General features: G+C 42.5%; 1 protein-coding gene across 13 annotated transcripts in view; it reads right to left on the reverse strand.

Moving 5' to 3' along the window:
* The window catches only part of SLC25A19 (solute carrier family 25 member 19), a 203,849-nt gene that overhangs the window by 123,898 nt on the left and 55,210 nt on the right, over positions 1–24,741 (reverse strand). For 5 of the 13 annotated variants that reach the window (XR_008849618.1, XM_056550273.1, XM_056550275.1 and 2 more), the window contains one exon: positions 5,647–5,788. Coding sequence is in view for 7 of the 13 variants with exons in the window: in XM_056550273.1 (XP_056406248.1) it covers positions 5,647–5,788 (142 nt within the window). In the remaining 6 variants the exon portion in view is untranslated. Of the gene's footprint in view, positions 1–96; positions 213–1,791; positions 1,878–5,646; positions 5,789–6,798; positions 6,818–9,315; positions 9,469–14,019; positions 14,155–24,741 lie in introns of those variants that run through there. The other 8 variants (XM_056550279.1, XM_056550271.1, XM_056550272.1 and 5 more) reach the window with 8 other exon arrangements.

Consider the following 24,741-nt stretch of genomic DNA (forward strand, 5'->3'; position numbering starts at 1 on the left):
GAAAGTGTAACCAAGTGCAGTCACAAAAACCATCAAGAGCTACAAAGAAACTGTCTCACATGCCGACCGCCCCAGGAAAGGAAGACCAAGAGTCACCTCTGCTGCGGAGGATAAGTTCATCCGAGTCACCAGCCTCAGAATCATCGCTGCAGTGATGTGATCGTCAGAGCCAATTTTCATTTTTGGGTTTTCGTTTCTTTTCCCCCCTTCGCCTTTTAAAGAGACAACATTTCTATTTTTGCATCTACAGACCCATATTAGGGCATATTTGTAGTGACAGTTTTCATTTTGCTATAAAAAAAAAAGAAAAAAAAATGTACTATTTGTTTTAATTAACCCAGCCAATTTTCAGTGTAGGACCCGGCCATTTTTTGCACACTTTCACTTTAAGCATTAATAACTTTGGGATGCTTTTACTTTTCATTATGATTCCGAGATTGTTTTTTCATGACATATTCTACTTTATGTTAGTGGTAAAATTTTGTCGATACTTGCATCATTTCTTGGTGAAAAATGCAAAAATTTGATAATAAAAATTGAAAATTTTGCATTTTTTATTTACTTTGAAGCTCTCTGCTTATAAAAGGAAAATGGATATTCCAAATAAATTACATGATTCACATATACAATCTGTCTGCTTAACCTCTTCAGGACACCGGGCGTATGCATACGCCCTGCATCCCGAGTCCTTCAGGACGTGGGGCGTATGCATACGCCCGTGGGAATTCCGGTCCCCGCCGCTAGCCGGTTGGGGACCGGACCGGGATGCCTGCTGAAATCATTTAGCAGGAACCCCGGCACCCCCCCCCCCCATGTCGGCGATCGAAGAAAATCACATGTCAATTAAGACATGCAATTTTCTGCTATTCCGGGCTGATCAGGTCTCTGGTGACCCGATCACCCGGAAAATAGGGATGATCGGAGCTGCCAGTGACAGTCCCGATCATCCTAAGGGCTAGGAGTGAGGTTGCAGTGCTGCGATCTCCTCCTATCCCCTGCCATTGGTCAGAACTGATTCTTTTTTAAATCAGATAATTTTTATTACGTTTTTTCACAGTTTAACAATAACAGGGATCACCCAACACCCTCCCACCCCCCCACACAGAACAGATCCGACAGATCCGTCTCATCCCACCCCCACAAAAGCTCCTCTGCCCGTATCATAGATAAGTCATAAAGAAGCTCCAACTTAAGTACCACATTGACATAAATGAACAGATGAGCACATTCCACCAGACCCCTTTATAAACACCTCCCCAATTTCCGTCCAACAGGACACACATCCTTCCACATCCATACATCCCAGGAAGGCAAGCACACGTAGAATCTGCCACTTCAGCATCTCACTTGCCAATCAGACCGCACGCAGCCACACATTTAGAAACATCCTACTAATAATAAGAGGCGCCCTAAGGGGAGTCAAATCTCTGCACCCAGCATCCCCAAATATCCTCAAACTTCCGCTCCACCTTGCGCTTAATGTATATACCTTTTTCCAATTTCACTACATGAGTCACCCTAGTTATAAGATCAGCCACCCCCGGAGGGGAGGATCTGATCCAGAATTGTGCAATCAGCTTCCTGGCCTGGTATAAGCCTTTCAGAATCCCAACTTCCACCATAGAGGGCTCTCGACTGCAGCCTATCAGTCCCAGCAAGCATTCCTTGGGGGGGTCAGAACTGATTCTGACCAATGGCAGAGCAGGACAGTGGGTTGCCATGGCCACTCCCCGTTCTGCCCACCCCTGGATGTTGAGGGGAAAATGAGGAGGAGAAGATGGAGGGCGGTACCTGTAGGAGAAGATGCCTGGGAATCGCTGATCTTCGCTGGAGACTGCTGGATCCTGGCTCAGGTAGGGTAACGACGGTGGGGGGGGCTGGGTGAAATGAAAGTGAAAGTAAAGTGATCTTTACTGTGGCAACCACTAGGAAGGCTATCTAGGCATGCTGGGAGTTGTAGTTTTGCAACATCTGGAGGGTCACAGTTTGGAGACCACTGTTACAGTGGTGTCCAAACAGTAGCCCTCCAGATGTTGCCAAACTACAACTCTCAGCATGCCTAGACTGCCCAGGCATGCTGGGAGTTGTAGTTCTGTAACATCTGTCCCTTCAGATTTAGCAATTTTCATGACATTATTTTTAAATTGCTGCTCTACTTTGAAGCCCTCAAATTTTTTCAAAAAGCAAAAATATGTCCATTTTATGATGCTAACATAAAGTGGATATATTGTATTTGTAAATAAAAATAAAATTTATTGGGAATATCTATTTTCCTTACAAGTAGTGAGCTTCAAATTTAGAAAAATGCAAAATGTTCAACATTTTCATGAAATTTTGGGATTTTTCACCAAAAAAGGATGCAAGTAACGCAGAAAATTTACCACCATAATAAAGTAGAATATGTCACGAAAAAACAAATCTCGGTAAAAGCGTTTGAGTTATTCATTTGTAAAGCGACGGTGGTCAGAATTGCGAAAAAGGGCTCAGTCCTTAAGGTGAAAAGGGGCTGCGTCCTTAAGGGGTTAATGTTTGCATCATAAAGTTGACATTTTTTTTTACTTTTGGAAGACATCAGAGGGCTTCAAAGTTCAGCAGTAATTTTCCAATTTTTCACAAAATTTCCAAAGTCTAAATTTTTCAGGGACCAGTTCAGTTTTGAAGTGGATTTGAAGGGCCTTCATATTACAAATATCCCATAAATGACCCCATTATTAAAACTGCACCCCTGCAAGTATTCAAAATGACATTCAGAAAGTTTGTTAACCCTTTAGGTGTTTCACAGGAATAGCAGCAAAGTGAAGGAGAAAATTCAAAATCTTCATTTTTTACACTCGCATGTTTTGAATTTTTATAAGGGGTAAAAGGAGAGAAATCTTCCTAAAATTTGTAGCCCAATTTCTCACCCCATGTGTGGATGTCAAGTGCACTGCGGGCACACTACAATACTCAGAAGAGAAGGAGTCACATTTGCAAATTTTGCTGAAATGGGGGGGGGGGGGGCATGTTGCATTTAGGATGCCCCTATGGTGCCAGAACAGCAAAAAATCCCCCACATGGCATACTATTTTGGAAACTAAACCGTTCAAATGCTGGGGTTACCCCAAATTATTCATTTTCACAAGTGGTAAAAGGAGAAAATGTGACTGTAAATTTGTAGAAACATTTCTTTGGAGTAAGGACATACCTCATATTTGGGCGTAAACAGCTCTGAGGGTGCACACCAGGTCTCCGAGGAGTAGGAGCGCAGTCAGAAGCCTTGAGCTTTTACATAGCTGCCTATGGAGCCAGAACAGCGGGACCCCCCCCCCCCCTTCAAGGGGCATTACATGGGGTACACTAAATAACTAAAATGGGGTACAGTGGGACGTAAAATAATAAAATAGGTTATGTTCCCAGAATGATGATCCAGAGCATAGCCAAAACTAAAAAATATGCCCACCCCAAACCCTATGCTCTGAATCATCATTCTGGGAATGTGATGTGTGTTGCCGTCCCTAACCTGTTGCCTCAAATGCGCACCCCGCTCAGGTGGAGAGAGAACGCTGCGCATTTGAGACAACATAAAAAATCCCCGATGATAGTGACTTAGTGACCCATGACCCATTATTGGAAAAGATACCCTCAGAGGTCTTATCACTTTTTTATTTAAAAAAATTAAATAAATTAAAAAAAAAAAGAGTTTTTTGGGCAATTTAGTGGTTTTATAGAGCTGGGCATAGGTGTCTAAAATTTAGAGTGAGGCCTCTCTGGTTTTTCCGCACGGTCCCACAAGCGGATGCGGATCTGGCTGCAAGGGATGTGAACAGAGAGATGCTGGTATAAAAGTGGTCTCGTACACGTGGTAACCCTTATCCAGCAATGGGTGCACAAGGTCACTAACGATTTTCCCGCTAACACCCAGAGTGGGGAACATTCTGGGGGTTCAATACGGGAATCTCGTCCCTCATACACTCTAAAATTGTAAGTGTTCCCGGAGATACTCTCACAAAGTTTGTAGAGCTTCACGCCATACCGCGCCCGCTTCCAGGGAATATACTGGCGGAATATGAGTCTCCCCTTAAAACTGATAAGAGACTCCTCTACTGAGAGCTCCCTAAGCGTGACGTAGGCCTCCAAAAATTTGGCCCCAAAGTGATCGATGACCGGCCTCACTTTGTAAAGCTGGTCATAGACGGGATCACTTCGGGGTGGACATGCCTCATTATCTGCATAATGAAGGCATTTCCGAATGGCCTCGAACTGCTTCCGTGTCATCACCATGCTGTAAAGCGGGGTCTGATATAGGATGTCCTCACTCCAGTACTGTCTGACACTGGGCTTTTTGACCAGGCCCATATGCAGCAAGAGGCTTGTCCTCATTTCTGCTGAATCAATGGCGTACAATTCATTGGACCTGGCCAAAAAAGAATCAGGGTGGTGGCCGATGAACTGCTGGGCATACAGATTTGTCTGCTCCACCATCAGATTGACTAAACTGTCACTGAAAAAATAACTGAAATAGTCAATTTCAGTAAATCCAGCCGTGTCAATACAGATTCCGGAGTCGCCAACAAACTACGGGATGTGTGGCTGCTAAGCCTCTGGGGGTCTCCAGACAGGTTCACCGGAAGAGGGCTCCGATACACTTGTCTGTGGGGGGTGGGGGTCGGACTCCTAGTACGAGCGGCATTGTCACTCTTACTAGTGCCGGCCACTGGGCCACTATCATGGAGGGTGCGTGGCCTCGCCTGGTGGCGTCTCCATACAGGGGACTCATCATAGTGTGTGTTTGGTGTGACTATTATATACATGTATGTCCTCGAGGGGTTCTAACCACAGTGCCTTGGAAAAACATGAATCTGTCCTAAGGCCATGTTGTCATATGCTGGTGAATGTGGCTGAAACGATGTCTCCCCACACTCGCCAATAGCACGATGCTCCTGACAATCCCATCAACATTGCACAGCAATTGGTGAATGCATGGGGGCGTAGTTTTAGCTGCATGCTATTACCAGCATGTGGGAACACACTGTAAAACAACAATAAAAAGGAAATCATATAAGAGCAGTCTAAATAGGTCAGGTGGTCTTTTTCTACTGTTAATCATCTGTCAATATTAACAGATGATTCCCAATATTTTTTTTTTTACTTCGAGGACTCTCTTACATGCAACACTAATGGATGCGACTAGCACATGAAGTATTGAATAGTAGGCAGGGCTTTAAACAGTGGCAAGCCCTTTCTTTAAGGGTGCTCATAAAGGAAACCTGACAATAGATAATACCATATATGGTAACGCATTATATATGGTAAAATCTTCTTACTTTTCATGCCCAGGATATGTTCCTACTGGCAGCGGTGGTGAAGATATGAAGTCTGAAAGGTGTCCCCTGAAGGTCCATAAGTATTCCCCCTGGGAGGGAGCCATCCTCTTCTAGTCCCGTCTGCTCCCGTATACCCTTCTAGTCCCTCAGCATGATTGACAGTCCCGATCTCACCGCTCAATGGAATGTCTCCCAGGCATGGTAAAGAAGAAGAATTTACCATAACGTGTTGCCACATATGGTAAGATCTAATGACAGGTTTTCTTTAAGAGCACCCTTACAAAATGACTATGGAGACCAATGCAAATGTTAAATTGTAATAAAAAAGATAATTGGAAAATACCTGAAAGCGTATTTTAATGACATCCAGAGGGCTTATAAATGCTCTAGTAACCAGTCCAGAAAGGGATCCTGCAACAGCCACTTCAGTTGTAGAAAGATGGTATCCCTCTGAGCCAGGGTCATATCCCACCATCCTTCTAGACCTAGAAAGAAAATCATATAGAAAATGTTTTACTGGGAGGTCAGGAGAAAGGCTGTGTAATTTGCAGTTCTCAATGCAAATTAAACCACAAGACTGCATTTCTCAGACATGGAGTATAAAATCCAATAGTACACTATTAAGACCTGAGTATTTTAGGTATAGTGTACTTCTCAGTATCATGAGTAAGACAAACAAGTTCCTGAACCCAGTTCACATCACACTTGTTAATGCAGCTAGAGTCGGGGCTGCAGCACCATATGGGTAAGCATGTGATGGACAACTGATAAGTTTACATGCACTGGGCACTTGTTATTTTGTCACTGTTAGCATATATTGATTGCTGTGTTTTTTTACCTGACTACTTGTTACTGTGGAGCCTATGAAGGCTGGCTTTGTGCAAAAACAACTTTGTGCTTTACTGACACCCAATGATGCATGTTTACCTGTCACTTACACTGTTATGCTGGTTCTATTTTTTGGATGCTCCTCTGTGCATTATTAGTTCATCATTTATCTCACCTCATTTTTTTGTATTCAATTTTTATTATTATCTAATAAAGTAAATTTATTTTAATCTAAGGTTAGAGTGTATTGAACAACATTTTTTCAGTTTAAAATCTTGATGCAGCTGGAGTAGCTCAAAACCAGTTAAAAAAGTATTTAACCCCCTCTCGGGGATGTTTCATGTTTGCACGTTTATTTTTTCCTTCCCACTTAAAATCATTTTCAATCTTCCACCTACAGACCTATATAAGAGTATTTTTTTTTGCGCCACCAATTTTACTTTGTAATTATTTCAATCAATTCACCCCAAAAATGTATGGTGTAACCCCCAAAAAAATCTTGTGGGCCAAAATTGAAAACAAAAACCCATTTATTTTCAGCTCCTGAGCGCGCGCCATAAAAGGGGAGCACAGGATGTACATGTACGCCTTTTAAGGGGTTAAAAGGAGAGCTGCACACATTAAAGTTATAAAACTTTGAAATGTACAAGTGTAACTGAGTGCATACTCTGTCTCTCTCAGCTTTTTATTCAGGAGGGAAATTCAGTAGTCCTTAGTACACATATGGGGGAGATTTATGAAAACTTGTCCAGAGGAAAAGTTGCTGAGTTGCCCATAGCAACCAGTCAGATTGCTACTTTCATTTTTGAAAAGGCCTGTGAAAAATGAAAGAAATGATCTGATTGGTTGCTATGGGCAACTCGGCAACTTTTCCTCTGGGCAGGTTTTCATAAATCTCCCCCTAATAATGACTGTTGTCTCCACTTTGCTGGAGGGTAGATGACAGGTCACTTTGCAATGTCAGACTTTCTTCTCCTCAAACTTCAGAGAGCCAAGGGCACTTTATGCACACACACACACACACCTCCCTATTTACACTCACTGCTTTTTAACCATGTGATCTACTCAGCTTTCTGAAGGTAGCACCTTCCGCAGCATATTTACCTCGACCAGGTGCTCCTCGCAAAATTTCTGACAGAGAAGTGAAAATAATAACTCAGAAGAGTTGTCCAAGAGCCAAGGACTAATTGTGCAGCAAATAGAAAAAAGGACAGAGAGTGGGTCTCTGTACTCTTTACAAACACATCCATATTGCCACAGACTCATATGTAGTTTTACTTACTTCAAAGAGGGGAGTATGGCTTCCACTACTCCCCTCTCGCCCATGTAGCCTCTAACCAGTATCAGTCAGTCTGCATCTCTGGTAGCAATCCCCTCCTTGGTCTCCTAGTTTTAACCACAAGCAGGCACGACCATTCAGGTATTTAAATGAAGACTTTTATTATAGGATATTTATTTTACTTTTATTGGATAGTGTTTCTGTAGGTTATGTATAATAAAAGTCTTCATTTAAATACTTGAATGGTCGTGCCTGCTCGTGGTTGACATGCACAGACGCTGATGAATGACCACTGAACTACTCTGTTTACGTCCTGGTCCCTTTGCTGAAAAACAGCCCCAAAGCATGATGTTTCCACCCCATGCTTCACAGTATGTATGGTGTTCTTCGGATGCAACTTACATAGTTACATAGTTAGTACGGTTGAAAAAAGGACATACGTCCATCAAGTTCAACAAGGGAATTGAAGGGTAGGGGTGTGGCGCGATATTGGGGAAGGGATGGGATTTTATATTTCTTCATAAGCATTAATGTTATTTTGTACCAGGAATGTATCTAACCCTGTTTTAAAGCTGTTAAATTTTCCTGCTGTGACCAGTTCCTGAGGTAGACTGTTCCATAAGTTCACAGTTCTTATGGTAAAGAAGGCGTGTCGCCCCTTGAGACTAAACCTTTTCTTCTCCAGATGGAGGGAGTGCCCCCTTGTCCTTTAGGGGGGGGGGGGTTAACCTGGAACAGTTTTTCTCCATATTTTTTGTATGGGCCATTAATATACTTATATACATTTATCATATCCCCCCTGAAACGTCTCTTCTCAAGACTAAACAATTGTAACTCCTTTAATCGCTCCTCATAACTAAGATGTTCCATGCTCCATATTAGTTTAGTCGCGCGTCTCTGCACCCTTTCCAGCTCCACAGTGTCCCTTTTATGGGCTGGTGCCCAAAACTGAACAGCATATTCCAGGTGAGGCCAATTTAATCCCCCCCAAGACATACGACGCATGCAGGTTATTAGTACCCAGATGCATAACTTTACATTTATCCACATTGAACCTCATTTGCCAAGTGGATGCCCAGACACTTAGTCTATCTAAGTCATTTTGTAACCTATACACATCCTCTATAGATTGTACCGTGCTACAAAGCTTGGTGTCATCTGCAAAGATAGAAACAGAGCTGTTAATGCCATCCTCTATATCATTGATAAATAAATTAAACAACAGCGGGCCCAGTACTGAACCTTGGGGTAAACCACTAATAACCGGGGACCAATCAGAGTACGAATCATTGACCAGCACTCTCTGGATACGATCCATGAGCCAGTGTTTAATCCAGTTACAAACTAAAGTTTCCAAACCCAAAGAACTTAACTTACCTGTCAGACGTCTATGAGGGACAGTATCAAACGCTTTAGCAAAATCCAGAAACACTATATCCACAGCCATTCCTCCGTCAAGGCTTCTACTCACATCTTCATAAAAGCAAATTAGATTGGTTTGACAACTTCTATCCTTAGTAAGCCCATGCTGGCTATCACTTATAATACAATTATCCCCTATGTATTCCTGTATGTAATCCCTTATAAATCCTTCAAACAATTTACCCACAATGCACGTTAAAAACTTACCGGTCTATAGTTTCCTGGGGAAGACCTAGATCCCTTTTTGAAGATTGGCACCACATTCGCCTTGCGCCAGTCCCTTGGCACAATACCAGACACCAGTGAATCTCTAAATATCATGAACAGGGGTACAGATATTACTGAACTTACCTCTCTAAGAACTCTTGGGTGCAATCCATCTGGCCCTGGAGATTTGCTTACATTTATATTACTTAACTTACTTTGTACCATTTCTACATTAAGTCAGTTCAGTATATTACATGATGTGTTACCAGCACTGACCTGTCCAATGTCAGCTCCTTCTTCCTTAGTATATACAGAACTAAAGAACCCATTCAGTAGCTCTGCTTTCTCTTTATCGCCTGTGACAACCTCTCCATTATCATTAAGGGGGTCCTACATGCTCTGTCCTTGTTTTTTTTTGCATTTATATATCTAAAAAAATAAATATTTAGGATTAGTTTTGCTTTCTTTGGCCACCTGTCTCTCATTTTGAATGTTTTTATTACATTTTTACAGATTTTATTAAGCTCCTTGTACTGTTTAAATGTTATAGCTGACCCATCAGATTTGTATTTTTTTAAAGCTTTTTTTTGTTGTTTATTGCTCTTTTAACATCATTTGTCAGCCATGTAGGATTTAGTTTTAATCATTTATATTTGTTCCCCTTTGGTATATATTTAGCTGTATAGTTATTTAGAGTTGATTTAAAGATGTTCCATTTACCTTCTGTATCAGTGTTTGACAACACCTCCCCCCAGTCTATGTCCTGTAGTGCAGCTCTCAGCCCATGGAAGTTTGCCTTTTTAAAGTTATATGTTTTTGCCTTCCCTGCCTGTCTTTGTTTTCTACATTTTAAGTCAAAAGTAACTATATTGTGGTCACTATAACCAAGGTTTTCCCGCACAGTTACATTACCAACCAGCTCTGCGTTGTTGGAAATGATCAGATCCAACAAGGCATCACTTCTTCTTGGGTCCTCCACAAACTGGCCCATAAAATTATCCTGCAATAAATTTAGGAATTGTCGCCCCTTTGTAGTTTTAGCCAACCCCGGACCCCAATCTATATCTGGATAGTTAAAATCTACCATTATTACCACCGGGCGGCCCTCTCTATTATGGACATTTATCAACGGGTTTAGTCAGGTTTTCTTTACTATAATTGTCGCAAAATTGTCGCAACTGGGGATCGCATCCCAATCGCGGATTGCATCCCAATCCACTTACCTGTTCCGGTCCCCGGCTGTCACGTCCTGGCGCGCGTGGCTATGCTCCCTAGGGAGCGCGCGTGCCAGCTCTCTAATATTTAAAGGGCCAGTGCACCAATGATTGGTGCCTGGCCCAATCAGTGTCATTAGCTCCCACCTGCTCCACGCCTTTATAACCTCACTTCCCCTTCCCAGCATTGCCGGATCTTGTTGTCCTTGTGCCTAGTGAAGGAGTTTCCTGTGATTGCCTTACCAGTGTTTCCAGACCTTCTGCCGTTACCATTGACTACGAACCTTGCCACCTTGCCCTGACCTTCTGCTACGTCTGACCTCGCCTCTGTCTAGTCCTTCTGTCCCACGTCTTTTCAACAGTCAGCGAGGTTGAGCCGTTACCGGTGGATACGACCTGGTTGCTCTGGTGAATACCAGTAGCAGCTTAGACCCGATCCACCGGTACGGTCCACGTCAATCCCTCGCTGACACAGAGGATCCACATCCAGCCAGCCGAATCCTAACACTTTTTTTCCACCATAATTTGCAAATAAATTCTTAAAAAATCATACAATGTGATTTTATGGATTTCTTTTTCTTTTCATTAGGTCTCTCATAGTTGAGGTATACCTATGATGAAAATTACAGGCCTCTCTCATCGTTTTAAGCGGGAGAACTTGCCAAATTGGTGGCTTACTAAATCCTTTTTTGCCCCACTGTATAGTAATGACTGTTGTATGTATTGATAGTTCCATATGCAGAGGGTATATATGAGTAGCATCAAAAAGGTATCACAGTGTATTTTATATTCCACAGGCCTGTTGTGCACCACAGGCTGTGCGTCACTACTGTGGCTGCAGGCACTCGCTTACTGCACCCTGACTGCTGCTAAAATCAAACACTGCCTGGCTCCTACCTATTTTGCCACTAAAGTGTGGCTTTTTAAAAGGAGACACACTGATGGCAATGAGTGCCATCACCCAGCATTCCTATTTATCTGTTCTGATAGAGATGTCATCATTTAGTGCTGCCGATAGCTGACCAGGTATACGGTAACCAAGCACATTGTGGTTGGTGTATTCCCAAATAACGTCCTCCAACTAAAAAACTCAATGCTACCAATAAAAAAACAACTTATAGGTAATTGTTCACCTTCTTCTAGGTATGATCATAATCTATTTAGGATTAGCCAATCCAATTCTAAATTGTCATAATCCATAGTTGCATCTGTGGCCAATCCCTTCCCCGCAATCGAGGCCAATCCCGGAGTCTAAATGTGTAAACAACAGCTTTACACATTTAAGTCTATTGATGAAGTTAACCCTCTCCTTGCCACACTAATACCAGTGACACACCTATATTGAAATACTGAAAGAAAGGAAGTACTACTTAAAAAAAAAGTGTGGACTATATAACCAATTAGGTGAATATCAGGGCTATAAATTAAACTTAAAAAAAAAATTAAAATGTACAGTTCATATCATTCTCATAATAAGGTGTATTAGATGGCAACTGCTAACAACCAGGTTAGTTATGTTATAAAATTCCCTGCATTAATAAATCATTACAGTATTAATAATATATTGTACCTAAGTTGTGTCATTACTGGTAGCAACATTGAAAATTATGGACACATTAATAAAGAAGCACACTGCCCACTACCTGATCAGCATAAGGGATCAAAATCATCTCTGAAGCTGTCAATCTAGCTTCAATGAAGTATATTAATCCTCACAATAATAGTCATAAGCTATGAAATGTAAAATGGCACTCACTATTTAGAACTCTTCCAATAGTATTAACAATCAAATCAAAAGTCTATACATTGGAAAATAAATTTTGTTATGGCCGGGTATCATAAGAAAGCTGTATAAGTGAAACCTTCATTAAGATCTCTAGGGTTCAATGACTAGTCGGAAAGTCTACTACATAGGTTACCCCCTGCGGACCAAGTTTAAGTTGGTGTAAAGCCCAGAAGTGTAGATTTTTAGGAACACCACCATGGACCTCTCTGATATGCCTCACAATGGGGATATCAACACAGGTTATGACCCAGCTAAGATGTTTTGAAATCCTTTGTCGGAACTATTAAATTGTCTTGTAGACATAGATTTTAGAACATGTGCATGTAGCCACATAGTGCCCTTGCTTTTGCAGTTGCCAAAATCATATAGTTTGTATACCCTCTGATTTCCCGAGTTTACAATTTTTTTGGGTCTATTGACATATGTGCAAAACGTACATTGTCCTCGAGGACATGTTCCTACTTTTGGGTCCATCAACCATAACGACTTTCTTTCTGTGTCAAAATGGCTATGCACGAGGAGAATTATGAATTTATATTAATTATCATCTGCATATATATATATATATATCATATATATGCATATACATTGTGAACAGGACAAGGAGCAGATGGCTATGTTCACTGTGTAGTGGCAGTGTGGGTTACTGCTGCTTAACTCCTGTTCACTGTACTAGATGTTGAGCAGCAGCAACTCAGTATGGCCACTACACAGTGAACAGTGCCATCTGCTTCTGGCCCTGTAAACAGGTTAAATCTAGCAGAGGCACCACACTGCTGGTCAGGTATTGATTACCTGCGGTGGGGGAGCCTAACCGGGCATGTGAACAAGCGTGCTACTGTGAGTTACAGCTAATTTTGGGTGCTATAATTACCTCCTCCCTTGCCCCTATCTGCTTCACAGATGTGATGAGACTCTGCTGTTCTGTTCTGATGTCGGGGGTAATGGAAGGTGACAGCGAGAGGGGCTGGACCATGGGGCCGTGACCCCCAAGATGACGCCATGTGGCTGCTAGCACTGCAGCGCACCTGGCAAGTTTTGCAAGGGGAGAAGAGGCTAGGGACCTAGACTCGTCTACAGCCTCTGCTAACCAGCTGGCTGCTGTGGACTGCTTCTCTAGTGAGTCTGTGCTGTATGGGGACCCTGCAGACATCAGCTCTTCTAAGCCTGTTACAGCCTCAGGTCCTGCTATAGCAGCCCTAGATCCTGCTAGTGTAGGACCTGCAGTGCCAGATGCTGCTGATCTTTACCCGGTTCCAAATTATATTTTTCTCATTTACCTAAATAATTGATGTAAATAACAGTCAGCATAATTCTCATGTTATCAACTATTAAGAGTACAATTAAACCTCCTAATAGCGCAAAAAAATTCTTAAGTCCAAAAAAGCTTATTTTTGGTCACTTTTTATACCATTAAAAAATGAATAAAAAGTGATCAAAAAGTCAGATCAAAACAAAAATCGTACCAATAAAAACTTCAGATCACGGCGCAAAAAGTGAGTCCTCATACCGCCCTGTACGTGGAAAAAAAAAAAAGTTATAGGGGTCAGAAGATGACATTTTTAAACGTATACATTTTCCTGCATGTAGTTATGATTTTTTCCAGAAGTACGACAATATCCAACCTATATAAGTAGGGTATCATTTTAACCATATGGACCTACAGAATAAAGAGAAGGTGTAATTTTTACCAAAATATGCACTGCGTAGAAACCGAAGCCCCCAAAAGTTACAAAATGGCGTTTTTTCTTCGATTTTGTCGCACAATGATTTTTTTTTTCATTTTTGGGCAAAATGACTAATGTCACTGCAAAGTAGAATTGGTGACGCAAAAAATAAGCCATAATATGGATTTTTAGGTGGAAAATTGAAAGGGTTATGATTTTTAAAAGGTAAGGAGGAAAAAACGAAAGTGCAAAACTGAAAAACCCTGAGTCCTTAAAGGAGATATCCAATAGTGAAAAATCTGAAAATAAGTACCTGCCACAGGTTAGACCTTGACTCCATGATGCCACCGCACTTTTCATTATATGTCTGCCCCATCCCGTTTGTATGCTATGCCACTGTGAAAATAGCAGCACTTCCTGGTTATGGAGCCTGAGCTCCCATCATCCTCTTCACTCTGAAAAAAATTACTTCCTCTCAAGTCTGTGACATAATGTACGCCCCCAAATCCTGCCCATACCACGCCCTACTGTGCTAAATCTCTGCCCTTCTTATTGCTTACAGCTCCTCCCACCCCCCCCCCCCCCCCCTGCTCTGTTTACAAAGGACCTAACTTATCATGGAGAGGTTTCAAGTTTGCACAGGGAAAGCACTGAGCAGGAGATGTGTGAGGAGACATATTACACTGCAGGGGCTGGGGATGATTTCTATATGTGAGGAGACATATTACACTGCAGGGGCTGGAGGTGTATAGACTACAGGGAATAAATATCATACTGGGGATGATTTCTATGTGTGAGGGGGGGACTCCTGAATGACATGCTGGGAGTTGTAGTCCCTGTTATGTGTGTGTATGCCAGTGTTTCCCAACCAGGGCATGCTGGGAGTTGTAGTTTTGCAACAGCTGAAGGCACACTGGTTTGGAAACACTAACATACACACACATAACAGGGACTACAACTCCCAGCATGTCATTCAGGAGATCCCCCCCCCCCCCCCTCAGACATATAAATCATCCCCAGTATGAGATTTATTCCCCTGCAGTCTATACATCCCCAGCCTGTGTAATATGTCTCCTCACACACGTCCTCCCTCCCCTCCCCCATGCAAACTTGAAACCTCCCCATGATAGGTTAGGTCCTATGTAGACAGAGCTGGGAGGGGAGGGGCTGTGTACGTCCTCATTCTCCCCCTCACACTTCTCCTGGCTTACAGCACGGCACTCACGTGACCAGGATCAAGCAGGACTGCTGTGATTGGTTCAATGTGTGAGTGCTGTGATTGAAGAGCACTCACATATTGAGAACTATGAGGAAAGGAATGACGAGCTGACCACAGGCTGTAGAAGAAGTGTAGGTCGAGATGCTGGATTATGCAGCGCTTCCTGTCTAGACAGAAATCACTGAAAAAGGTAATTTCCGTTACAGATGGGTTATGTGAGTATATTACAAAGTTATATAACTTTTTAAACTGTTGCTAACTGTATAGAATTTTTCACCATTGGACTAATCCTTTAAGGGGTTAAACATAAACTTACAATGCACTGTTCCAAATGATTACACAAAGTAAGTTTCAAAACACTTAGGCTGTAAAGAACTGAACATTGTCATTTATTGCGTTTGCAGCATATTTACTGAAATCAAACTTTTAACATTTTAAAATTTTTATTGGATAGCAGTCTTACGAGTCTTGCATCCATTGAACTTTTGAGTTTTTGGAAAGTTTCTGCTTGAATTTGTTTGCAAGATGTCAGCATAGCCTCCCAGAGCTGCTGTTTGGATGTAAACTGCCTCCCACCCTCATAGATCTTTTGCTTGAGGATGCTCCAAAAGGTTCTCAATAGAATTGAGGTCAGGGGAGGATGGAGGCCACACCGTGACTTTATTTCCTTTTATCCCCATAGCAGCCATTGATGCATAGGTATTCTTTGCAGCATGAGATGGTGCATTGTCATGCATGAAGATGATTTTATTACGGAAAGCATAGTTCTTCCTTCTGTATCAGGGAAGAAAGTGGTCAGTCAGAAACTCCACATACTTTGCAGAGGTCATATTTACACCTTCGGGGACCCTAAAGGGGCCAACCAGCAATCTTCCTATGATTCCGGCCCAAAACATGACTCCACCACCGACTTGCTGATGTTGCAGCCTTGTTGGAACAGGGTGGCAGTCCACCAACCATCCACTGCTCCATCCATCTGGACCATCCAGGGTTGCACGGCACTCTGTTTGAAAATTAGTCTTCATGTATTTTTCTGCCCAATGCAGCCGTTTCTGCTTGTGAGACTCTGGAGGACTCTACACCTTGATGTATGTGGGAGTCCAGAGGCACCAGCAGCTTCAAATATCTGTTTGCTGCTATGTAATACTATTTATGCAGCTGCTCTCTTGATAAAATGCATGGATCTGGCAGAAATCTACCGTCTGTGCTCTGAATCAGCCCCAAATCTCTTAGAAGTACAATCACGCTTAAGTTTTCGTGAAATATCTAATGTCCAAGGCATTGAACAATTTCACTCTTTTCGGCAGCAGAGAAATCCTTTTTCTTCCCCATATTGCTTGAAAATGGTGCTCTGCCTAATAATGTGGAACACCCACTTTTAGCAGGTTTCCCTAAATGTACGTCCTGGTGCGGTGGTACTTAACGCACCAGGACGTACATTTACGTCCTGTGCATAATCGCGGGCATCGGAGCGATGCCAGTGTCATGCGCGGCTGATCCCGGCTGCTGATCGCAGCCAGGGATCCGCCGGCAATGGCCGACGCCCGCGATCTCACGGGCGTCCGCCATTAACCCCTCAGGTGCCGGGATCAATACAGATCCCGGCATCTGCGGCAGTGCGCGATTTGAATGAATGATCGGATCGCCCGCAGCGCTGCTGCGGGGATCCCATCATTCAGAACGCCGGACGGAGGTCCTCTCACCTTCCTCCTTCCGGCTCCCGGCGTCTTCTGCTCTGGTCTGAGATCGAGCAGACCAGAGCAGAAGATGACCGATAACACTGATCTGTTCTATGTCCTATACATAGAACAGATCAGTATTAGCAATCATGGTATTGCTATGAATAGTCCCCTATGGGGACTATTCAAGTGTAAAAAAAAAAATTGAAAAATCCCCTCCCCCAATCAAAAAGTAAAAAGTCTGTTTTTTCCTATTTTACCCCCAAAAAGCGTAAAAAATAAATTTAATAGACATATTTGGTATCGCCGCGTGAGTAAATGTCCGAACTATTAAAATAAAATGTTAATGATCCCGTACGGTGAACGGCGTGAACGGAAAAAAAAAAAGTCCAAAATTGCTACTTTTTTTATACATCTTATTAAAAAAAATTATAAAAAATGTATTAAAAGTTTTTTATATGCAAATGTGGTATCAAAAAAAAGTACAGATCATGGCGCAAAAAATGAGCCCCCATACCGCCGCTTATACGGAAAAATAAAAAAGTTAGAGGTCATCAAAATAAAGGGATTATAAACATACTAATCTGGTTAAAAAGTTTGTGATTTTTTTTAAGCACAACAATAATAGAAAAGTATGTAATAATGGGTATCATTTTAATCGTATTGACCCTCAGAATAAAGAACACACATCATTTTTACCGTAAATTGTACGGCGTGAAAACGAAACCTTCCAAAATTAGCAAAATTGCGTTTTTCTTTTTAATTTCCCCACAAAAATTGTGATTTTTGGTTGCGCCATACATTTTATGATATTATGAGTTATGTCATTACAAAGGACAACTGGTCGCGCAAAAAACAAGCCCTCATACTAGTCTGTGGATGAAAATATAAAAGAGTTATGATTTTTAGAAGGCGAGGAGGAAAAAATGAAAACGTAAAAATGTAATTGTCTGAGTCCTTAAGGGGTTAAATTGGGCTCACCTGGCAGTCTAATTATCACAGGTGTCCGAGATTGTTTCAGTGATCAAAAGAGCTCCGAGAAACCATGCCATCCATGAGTTAAACTAAAAAACTAAATATTTAATCTTTTTGACACAAATATAATTTGCATAATAATTTGGAACAGGGTGTAGAGTGGTCATCCAATGTGACCCTTTCATTACTTTCCTGAATGCCTAGGTGGGATTTCTCATAGAGGCATTTGCACATATGCATCAGGATTTACAGACCGTAACAGACTGGATCTTTGCTCTCTGCTATGGTGGCGAGTCAATAAGTTGGAGGACAAGATATACGTCTCCAACCACCATCCCCACCCCCTCCCAATGCGAAGATGTTTGTTGCCATGATCAGCTTATCACCTTTCCTATCTAAGGAGGATGATGCTAAGAACAAACTATGGTGGAATAATTGGGGTCTCTAAAAATTCTGAAGTGAATAATCCTACTCCCTACTTTGAAATGTGGCTGCCATCTTCTTCCATCTTTTATGCAGTGGAGCACATGGTACCCACATGCCCCTTGCTGCCAGGTGCTCCTCCTCAAGTTGCTGCATTACAGGAACCAGGATGCCACTTTGCATGCTGCTCGTGACAAGGCGGTCATTTCTATTAAACACTTAAGGACGCAGCCCTTTTTTACCTTAACCCCTTAAGGACCCAGCCATTTTACACCTTAGGACCCGGCCATTTTTTGCACATCTGACCACTGTCATTTTAAACATTAATAACTCTGGAATGCTTTTAGTTATCATTCTGATTCCGAGATTGTTTTTTCGTGACATATTCTACTTTAACTTAGTAGTAAAATTTTTTGGTAACTTGCATCCTTTCTTGGTGAAAAATCCCAAAATTTGATGAAAAACTTGAAAATTTTGCATTTTTCTAACTTTGAAGCTCTCTGCTTGTAATGAAAATGGATATTCCAAATATTATTTTATTTTATTCACATATAAAATATGTCTACTTTATGTCTGCATCATAAAATTGACGAGTTTTTACTTTTGGAAGACACCAGAGGGCTTCAAAGTTCAGCGGCAATTTTCCAATTTTTCACAAAATTTCCAAAATCACAATTTTTACGGGACCAGTTCAGGTTTGAAGTGGATTTGAAGGGTCTTCATCTTAGAAATACCCCACAAATGACCCCATTATAAAAACTGCACCCCCCAAAATATTCAAAATGACATTCAGTCAGCATTTTAACCCTTTAGGTGTTTCACAGGAATAGCAGCAAAGTGAAGGAGAAAATTCACAATTTCCATTTTTTACACTCGCATGTTCTTGTAGACCCAATTTTTGAATTTTTACAAGGGGTAAAAGGAGAAAATGTATACTTCTATTTGTAGCCCAATTTCTCTCGACTAAGCACATACCTCATATGTCTGTGTAAAGTGTTCGGCGGGCGCAGTAGAGGGCTCAGAAGGGAAGGAGCAACAAGGGGATTTTGGAGCGTACGTTTTTCTGAAATGGTTTTTGGGGGGCATGTCCCATATAGGAAGCCCCTATGGTGCCAGGACAGCAAAAAATACCCACATGGCATACCATTTTGGAAACTAGACCCCTTGAGGAACGTAACAAGGAATAAAGTGAGCCTTAATACCCCACAGGTGTTTCACGACTTTTGCATATGTAAAACAAATTTTAAAAAATGTCAATAAAATGTGTGCTTCCCCCCAAATTTCTCATTTTTGCAAGGGTTAATAGCAGAAAATAGCCCCCAAAATTTGTAACCCCATCTCTTCTGAGTATGGAGGTACCCCATAAGTTGACATGAAGTGCACTATGGGCGAACTACAATGCTCAGAAGAGAAGGAGTCATATTTGGCTTTTTGAGAGCAAATTTTGCTCGGGGGCATGTCGCATTTAGGAAGCCCCTATGGTGCCAGGACAACAAAAAATACCCACATGGCATACCACATTGGAAACTAGACCCCTTGAGGAACGTAACAAGGGGTACAGTGAGCATTTACCCCCCACTGGTGTCTGTCAGATCTTTGGAACAGTGGGCTGTACAAAATTTTTAATTTGCGCAGCCCACTGTTCCAAAGATCTGTCAGACACCAGTGGGGTGTAAATTCTCACTGCACCCCTCATTACATTCCGTGAGGGGTGTAGTTTCCGAAATGGGGTCACATGTGTTTTTTTTTTTTTTTTTGCGTTTGTCAAAACCGCTGTAACAACCAGCCACCCCTGTGCAAATCACCTCAAATGTACATGGTGCACTCTCCCTTCTGAGCCTTGTTGTGCGCCCCCAGAGCACTTTGCGCCCACATATGGGGTATCTGCGTAGTCGGGAGAAGTTGCATTACAAATTTTGGGGGTCTTTTTTCCCTTTTACCTCTTGTCAAAATGAAAAGTATAGGGCAACACCAGCATGTTAGTGTAAAAAATTTTATTTTTTTTTTTACACTAACATGCTGGTGTAGACCCCAATTTCACCTTTTCATAAGGGGTGAAAGGAGAAAAAGCCCCCCAAAATTTGTAAGGCAATTTCTCCCGAGTACGGCGATACCCCGTATGTGACCCTAAACTGTTGCCTTGAAATACGACAGGGCTCCAAAGTGAGAGCGCCATGCGCATTTGAGGCCTGAATTAGGGATTTGCATTGGGATGGACATAGGGGTATTCTACGCCAGTGATTCCCAAACAGGGTGCCTCCAGCTGTTGCAAAACTCCCAGCATGCTTGGACAGTCAACGGCTGTCCGGCAATACTGGGAGTTGTTGTTTTGCAACAGCTGGAGGCTCCATTTTGAAAACAGTGGCGTACCAGACGTTTTTCATTTTTATTGGGGAGGGGAGGGGGGTTGTATAGGGGTATGTGTATATGTAGTGTTTTTTTACTTTTTATTTTATTTTGTGTTAGTGTAGTGTAGTGTTTTTAGGGTACAGTCACACGGTCAGGGGGGGTTACAGCGATTTTCCCGCTGCGAGTTTGAGCTGCCGCGCAAAATTTGCTGCATCGCAAACTTGCAGCCTGATACTCACTGTAAGCCCCCTGCCCATGTGAATGTACCCTGTACATTCACAAGGGGGGGGGACCTCCAGCTGTTGCAAAACTACAACTCCCAGCATGCACAGTCTATCAGTGCATGCTGGTAGTTATAGTTTTGCAACAGCTGGAGGCACACGGGTTGGGAAACACTGAGTTAGGAAACAGACAATGTTTCCCAACCAGTGTGCCTCCTGTTGTTGCAAAACCACAACTCCCAAACAAACATTTTCAGGCATGCTGGGAGTAGTAGTTCGGCAACATCTTTAGAGCCAGATGTTGCCGAACTACAACTCCCAGCATGCTTGGAGTTGTAGTTTGCAACATCTGGAGGACTACAGTTTGCAGACCACTAATACAGTGGTTCCCAATCTGTGCCCTTCCAGATGTTGCAAAACTACAACTCCCAGTATGCCAAAACTGTCCAGGCATGCTGGGAGTTGTAGTTCTGCAACATCTGAAGGGCCAGATGTTACAGAACTACAACTCCCAGCATGCCTGGACAGTAAGGGCATGCTGAGAATGTGTAGTTTTGCAACATCTGGAAGGGCACAGTGGTCTCCAAACTGTGGACCTCCAGATGTTGCAAAACTGCAACTCCCAGCATGCCCAGACGCCAAGGGCTGTCTGGGCATGCTGGGAGTTGTAGTATATAGGGTCCCAATACAGCAATGCATGTCGCTTTACGGCGACGTGCATTGCTGTAAAGGGCCCGACCGCGGCTGAAGATCTACTCACCTGTCGCCGCCGCCGCCATCTTCCTCGCCGGGATCCGGGTCTTCAGGGACGAGGTAAGTACCGGGGCCGGTCCCCAGCACTCCCCCGTCGCATCCTCCGGTCTTCCTCCCGTCCTCTCCGGACTTTCAGGGGCCGGGCAGGAAGGGAGGAAGTAACCGCCCCCCCCTCCTGCGATTGGTCGGTTAACTAACCGACAGATCGCAGGGTATAGGAGGAGGTGGCAGGCTTGCCACCTCTCTCCTAGTCTTCAGTATGGTCCTGGCTGTCTGTGACAGCCGGGATCATGCGAAATTACCGGGCGGTCGGGTCCCAGAGACCCGATCAGCCCGGTATCGCCGCAGATCGCAAGGGCGATTTCCCTTGCGATTTGCGGCGATCGCCGACATGGGGGGCATACATGGCCCCCCTCGGCGTTTGCCCTGGATCCCTGCTGAAGGATTTCAGCAGGGACCCGCTTCCGATCTCCGCCGGGTGAGCGGCGGAGACCAGGAAAAGATATGACGTATGCATACGTCATGGGTCCTTAAGACCCAGGGTGTGATGGCGTATGCATACGTCATGGGTCCTGAAGAGGTTAAGGCCCAGAGCATTTTTTGCACATCTGACCACTGTCACTTGAAGAATTAATAACTCTGGGATGCTTATTAATTTGATTCCGAGATGATTTTTTTCGTGACATATTCTACTTTAACATAGTGGTAAATTTTTGCCAATATGTGCATCATTTTTTGGTGGAAAAATTTCAAAATTTCATTAAAAATTAGAAAATTTTGCATTTTTCTAACTTTGAAGCTCTCTGCTTGTAAAGGAAAACAGACATACCAAATAAATTATATTTTGATTCACATATACAATGGCCCTCATTTACTATTGCAAACCCGACATGTTTTGTCGGGTTGTGCGCCAGATTGTGTCGCATTGCGTCAGAAATTCTGTCTGTGCCAGAATTTGCGCCAGAATCGAAAAAACCCCAACTCTCCATTTTGCTAAGAAAACCCCAAAAGGGGCGTGGCAGCTGTGAAAAGGGGTGTGGTCTCAGAAAAGGGGCGTGTTCCTGACATTTTCACAAAAACCCAACATCTTTACTATAGTTTCCACATAAAATGTGGTGGATTTGAGATGAGGAAAACCCGACAGATCAGAGCATGTGTAAAAAAATAAAGTGTAGGGAAAGTGGAAAATGTTGGGAAACCTTAGTAAATACCGTGGAAAATAAATTGTAGGGAATTAAAACCCACAAAGAAACCTACACAACACTTAGTAAATGAGGGCCAATATGTCTACTTTATGTTTGCATCATAAAGTTCTTTAGGTCAGAGGACATCCTGATGCTGCCGCCAGCATTAAGTGACGCCGCAGCCATCCTCCACCACCATGTTAGCCCCACAGCAATCGCCGTTATGGGGGGGGGGGGGGGGGGGTCTCAGAACTCCCCTGGGCGAGGTCACGGGATGCCTGCTAAATGATTTCAGCAGGCATCCTGTTCCGATCACCGCCCGGTGAGCGGTCGTGACGGGAAATACAGAGGGCTTACAGGTACGCCCTCCGTCTTTAAGTACCGGGATGCGAGGGTGTACAAAAGTTAATCCTTCCAGTACTTATCAGCTGCTGTATTCTCCACAGAAAGTTAATTTCTTCTTCAATTTCTTTTCTGTTTGACCACAGTGCTCTCTGCTGACACCTCTGTCCATGTCAGGAACTGTCCAGAGCAGGAGCAAATCCCCATTGCAAACCTCTCCTGCTCTGGAGAGTTCCTGACATGGATAGAGGTGTCAGCAGAGAGCACTGTGGTCAGACAGAAAATACATTTTAAAAGAAAAGAACTTCTTCTGGAACTTACAGCAGCTGATAAGTACTGGAAGGATTTAGATTTTAAATAGAAGTAATTAACAAATCTGTTTAACTTTCTGGCACCAGATTATTTTGAAAAAAAAAAAAAAATGTTTTTCCCAGCAGAGTACCCAGCAGAGGGTTTAATTTACATCACACCGGCACCTGCTTCAGTTTGAAAAAATAAAAAGATGCTGAAAGATTTCCTTGAAGGGTAGGGTCACACACAGCACATCCGCAGCATATTTGACGCTGCGAATGAGCTGCCGGCAGTCACGGAGGGATGGCAGAGCTCTTTGTATGTCCGCTCATAGCAACCGATTTTCTGCCGGCACATAGACCTTACCTGTGACTGCTGGCAGCGCATCCGCATTGTCAAATACGCTGTGGATGCAGTGTGTGTGACCCTACCCTAATGGTTAATTGACTATAGTCTACTAAACTAAACTCCTACTTCCAGCACACATAGAGGGATGGCCCACAACAAACTCAACTAAGTCCAGCCTGAGGTAAACAGTTCTAAATATAGATCTGGATTTAAGTGGACAGACACTTTTTGTCCATATGAATAAGAAACTGGAGATTTCAAAGGTTTAATTAGCTTCAGTCTGACCTAAAGTGGTTCTGGGTATAAAAAAAATTACAAAGTGGGCAGACAGGCACTTTTTGCCTATTTGAATTACTGTAAGTAACTTAGCTGGCACAGACTTAACTGGCACAAAGTTCTCTAATTGTTTTAACTAGTGCTTTGCATAAAAATTTGCATTAACTGTACACCAATCAGCAAGCGTAAAGCAATAATTAATCCCCCCCCCCCCATTGTTTTTGTACAGTGTGCACCAAGATGATTTTGTGCTTAAAACTCAAGAGATAACTTTCAAATAATTTTTTTTTATATTTAGATGATAGAATCTTCACTCACATCACAAAAAAGCAACAGAATCTAAGATACCAAATGATTAAAAACCCCACACAAAAAAACGGCACTACTGTAATTTATGCTATTGTGCTGGATATACAGCCCAAAAATTATATACTGCAAGGGGAGCAGTCCCATGCATATGACATCATCCGTGCTTAAAATCTTATATTCATGTAGTACACAATAAAATAATACATTACAAATACATAAGATGCTCATATACTGAGAGGTTCTCCCAGGGCTACTTAAAAACACTAATTAATGAACATCTAAAACATACCGCCACATCTAGGCATGCTGCTCTATGTAAACAGTGTAAAACCCTTCTTGTATTACAAACATTACTAGTGCTCTCTCTTCTGTCAGGATCGGGAGTAGCCGCTCTGTGCTTGATGTATGTTTGTTTCTTAGTCTATTAGCTATATCTTACAGGTATAGAAAGAATGTCCTACAGATATTTGATGCTAGCCTGGATCTAAAAAATGATTGCTCTATAATTATTTTTAAACATAATAAGTTTTTAGTTGGATGACAAAATTCAGATGGAATACGATTTTTATTGGGTTTTAAGTGGACTCAGGGGCGTGATGTAATAGACCAGAGTATGCTATACCCACTTATTTCTATTCCTCTAAAATGTGTACATTGCATTCATTC

This window comes from Hyla sarda, chromosome 13, assembly GCF_029499605.1.
Source record: "Hyla sarda isolate aHylSar1 chromosome 13, aHylSar1.hap1, whole genome shotgun sequence".
Lineage (NCBI taxonomy): Eukaryota > Metazoa > Chordata > Amphibia > Anura > Hylidae > Hyla > Hyla sarda.